The following is a 2,763-nucleotide window of genomic DNA, read 5'->3' on the forward strand; positions in this document are numbered from 1 at the left end:
CGAGCTCGAACAAATCCGAGCTACCACAGCTCATATCATCCTCGGTACTCTCATAGCAATCGATGTTCTTCTTGATAAAATGGCTTCCAATCTTGGCTTGTCCTGGTCGAGGAACCTAACCGACTTGGCGGGCCTCGACGAGGCGTTCTTGGTGAGGCAAGACCGCGACGTCGTTGTGGCTGCGTCCTTCATCGATCTGGACTTCCTCATGGAGGAGGAGGAGGAGGTCCATTCTTCGTCGTCGTCGTCAAGGCAGTGCCTTGATGATTTAAAGTTGCGGGGGCTGAAAATGGAGTTGAAGAAGTTGGAGATTTTTTTTCCGGCTGGTGAAATGGGCTTCTTGGGTTTGGGCTTGTTGATGGATGTTGTTGAGGCGGAGGAGGATTCGGTGGTGGAGTGGGATTGCATCCATTTCTCGATGTCGTCCTCTGCTTTGGTGGCGGTGGTGCGGCGGTGGTAGATGGCGTCGAGGAGGGAGGAGGAGAAGGAAGGGCCTTTGGGGTGGGTATAGATAGGCATGATGCATGTACAAATTGGAAAGGGAGTGTGTATTAATTTGAGAGGGATGGGGGAAAAGCCAAATGCTACGGCTTGGGTGATAATGGCTCGTACAAAAATGCTTGTTATTACTTTTTGAAATGCTACTCTTTGTGGGGTTTTCATTTCAAGGGAAGGGACAGACACACGCTTTTAACGCTAGCTACCTATACATTAAGTCGGGTCTATTCTACGGGAACTGCGTTTCTTATTCGAATCCTTTTGTGGTTCTCGTTGAAGACCGGCAACGTCGCGCGGTAGCCGATGGACACACCAGATCACCAATGATAATATTTTCATAAAAATATTTTATATGTATAAATTGTTACGTACATTTAATCAATTTTATATCATAATCTTACAATTATAGTAACAAAAAATATTACTCTCTCCGTCCCAACTTATTTGTCACTCTTTTCCATTTCGGTAAGTCTCAACTTCATTGTCACACTTTATTTTACCATAAAATAATAAGTATCTCACATTCCACTAACTCATTTCACTCACATTTTATTAATAAACCAATATAAACAAGTGGGTCACACATTCCACTAACTTTTCCGACCAACTTTTCTTAAAAACTCGTGTCCACTCCAAGAGTGACAATTAAGTTGGGACGGGGGAGTAGTATTTTTTTTAATTAACCATACAAGGTAAATTAAATTTTGTAAAGTAGTGATAGATATATATAGATCAAAAGATTATTTCCAGAATCGACAAAGCTGATAAGTGGATGGTGAGTTAGACCCACCTTAGAAGAGAACATATCCCATAATATTCAATATTTCAATTTTTTTCGACAAAATAAATGATGAGTTGATTAAACGTGTCGCGTTTCGATTCCCAAACGCAATGGAAAAGAGAGGCTGACTGGGTTTCCATGTGCATTGCAGAGACATCATGCTCCAAAAGCACTTGGCCCTATTTAGTACTCCCTCCGTTTCTTGTTAATAGAGATATTTGATAGATGAATAAGAGTTTTATCTTAAGCAGATCATAATGGAGACAACTTCTAGCAAATAGAAATAATAAGATTTCGTAAGAATCAGGTGGACCTCACAAATGTGAAGAAGCATCGGAAACTTGAAATGATGACCTCATAGTTACAAGGCACTGTACCTCTGGAAGCATATATTGCTGCTAGCTCTTGGAACTGAATGTCATAGCATATGCCTATACCAATACGTCCAACATCTACATAAACGAGACACTGGTTATACAAGCAAGATACTAACGTATGTGTTTCATACTGCAGATGCTGGAGTATACAACGTAATGTATAAACCTAAGTAAAGCAAAATCATATTGGACAACCAATCAAGTCAAAGTATCAAACTGTTCATTACTAATGAGCATTCAGATTTTCATCAAAGACATGGATATGCTCACATAATAAGGAGAACGACATCCTATATATACATATAAACTTCAAAGACACAAACAAAACTGAAAGAATAAAATGAAAATCTTTAAAAGCACTATGTTCTTTACATGCTTCCAAGAACATTTATGGATTTTGAATTACATAATGGTATCATGAAGTTATTTAATTATTGTAGATTGAGAAGCTCTACAAAACCTGTGTCAATAACGGTGGGAGTCTCCCCTGCTATAAGAGTCTCTGATTCTTTGAAGGTCATTTTGCCAGAAATGTCAATGTCAAACACATGAATCTGTAAACAACGAGAGGACCATCAATCACCATTCACCCACCACACAAGGCTTTCCAACAATTTCAATGAGAAGTTGAGAGATCCCAATAATTTCAGTAAATTGCTTAAGGCTTTTGATCAAATGATTATGTGTTTCTGGAATTTACTAAGAAGAAAGGAGATGTACCTTCCTGTGCTTAGCTATAAGCTTTCCATCTGTATCAAAGACACAGCAAGTGTTATACAATCTGTCACCACTTCGTTCGGGAATGGAACCACCAACTATCGTGACCTTTAGGCTACGAGAAAGTTCAGATAGCATTGCAGTTGAAGGCGATGCATCACCACCGGTGCGCATACTGGAAAACTATCATGGAATATGGACTATTCCATATTTCCTGACACCAAACGCAAGCAATGAAAAAAGAAATTAGCATTTCAAGTCAATACTTGCTAAACCTGTTGTATACATAATTACTGAACTAATATCATAGTCACCAAACTCAGTTAAAGGTAAAGGTAATAGGAACTAGAATTGGTTGAAAACTAATTATGTGAAAGCAACAAAAATAAT

General features: G+C 38.9%; 1 protein-coding gene across 1 annotated transcript; it reads right to left on the bottom strand.

Moving 5' to 3' along the window:
* Positions 1–901: 901 nt before the first annotated feature.
* LOC121791264 (omega-amidase, chloroplastic-like) lies at positions 902–2,551 on the bottom strand. Its single transcript, XM_042189270.1, has 3 exons — positions 2,377–2,551; positions 2,117–2,210; positions 902–1,731 (listed from the first exon to the last, which is right to left on the bottom strand). The coding sequence occupies exons 1-3, from the start codon at positions 2,545–2,547 to the stop codon at positions 1,583–1,585; spliced, it is 414 nt and encodes a 137-aa protein (XP_042045204.1). The 5' UTR covers positions 2,548–2,551; the 3' UTR covers positions 902–1,582.
* Positions 2,552–2,763: the final 212 nt, after the last annotated feature.

Source organism: Salvia splendens, unplaced genomic scaffold (genome assembly GCF_004379255.2).
Source record: "Salvia splendens isolate huo1 unplaced genomic scaffold, SspV2 ctg759, whole genome shotgun sequence".
Taxonomy (NCBI): domain Eukaryota; kingdom Viridiplantae; phylum Streptophyta; class Magnoliopsida; order Lamiales; family Lamiaceae; genus Salvia; species Salvia splendens.

Excerpts from the sequence above, each read along its gene's own strand:
- LOC121791264 (XM_042189270.1), bottom strand. The coding sequence starts at position 2,547 with ATGCGCACCGGTGGTGATGCATCGCCTTCAACTGCAATGCTATCTGAA. Across the intron at positions 2,211-2,376 it reads TTATAGCTAAGCACAGGAAG|ATTCATGTGTTTGACATTGA; the intron begins GTACATCTCCTT and ends CGTTGTTTACAG. Across the intron at positions 1,732-2,116 it reads TCCCACCGTTATTGACACAG|ATGTTGGACGTATTGGTATA; the intron begins GTTTTGTAGAGC and ends TCGTTTATGTAG.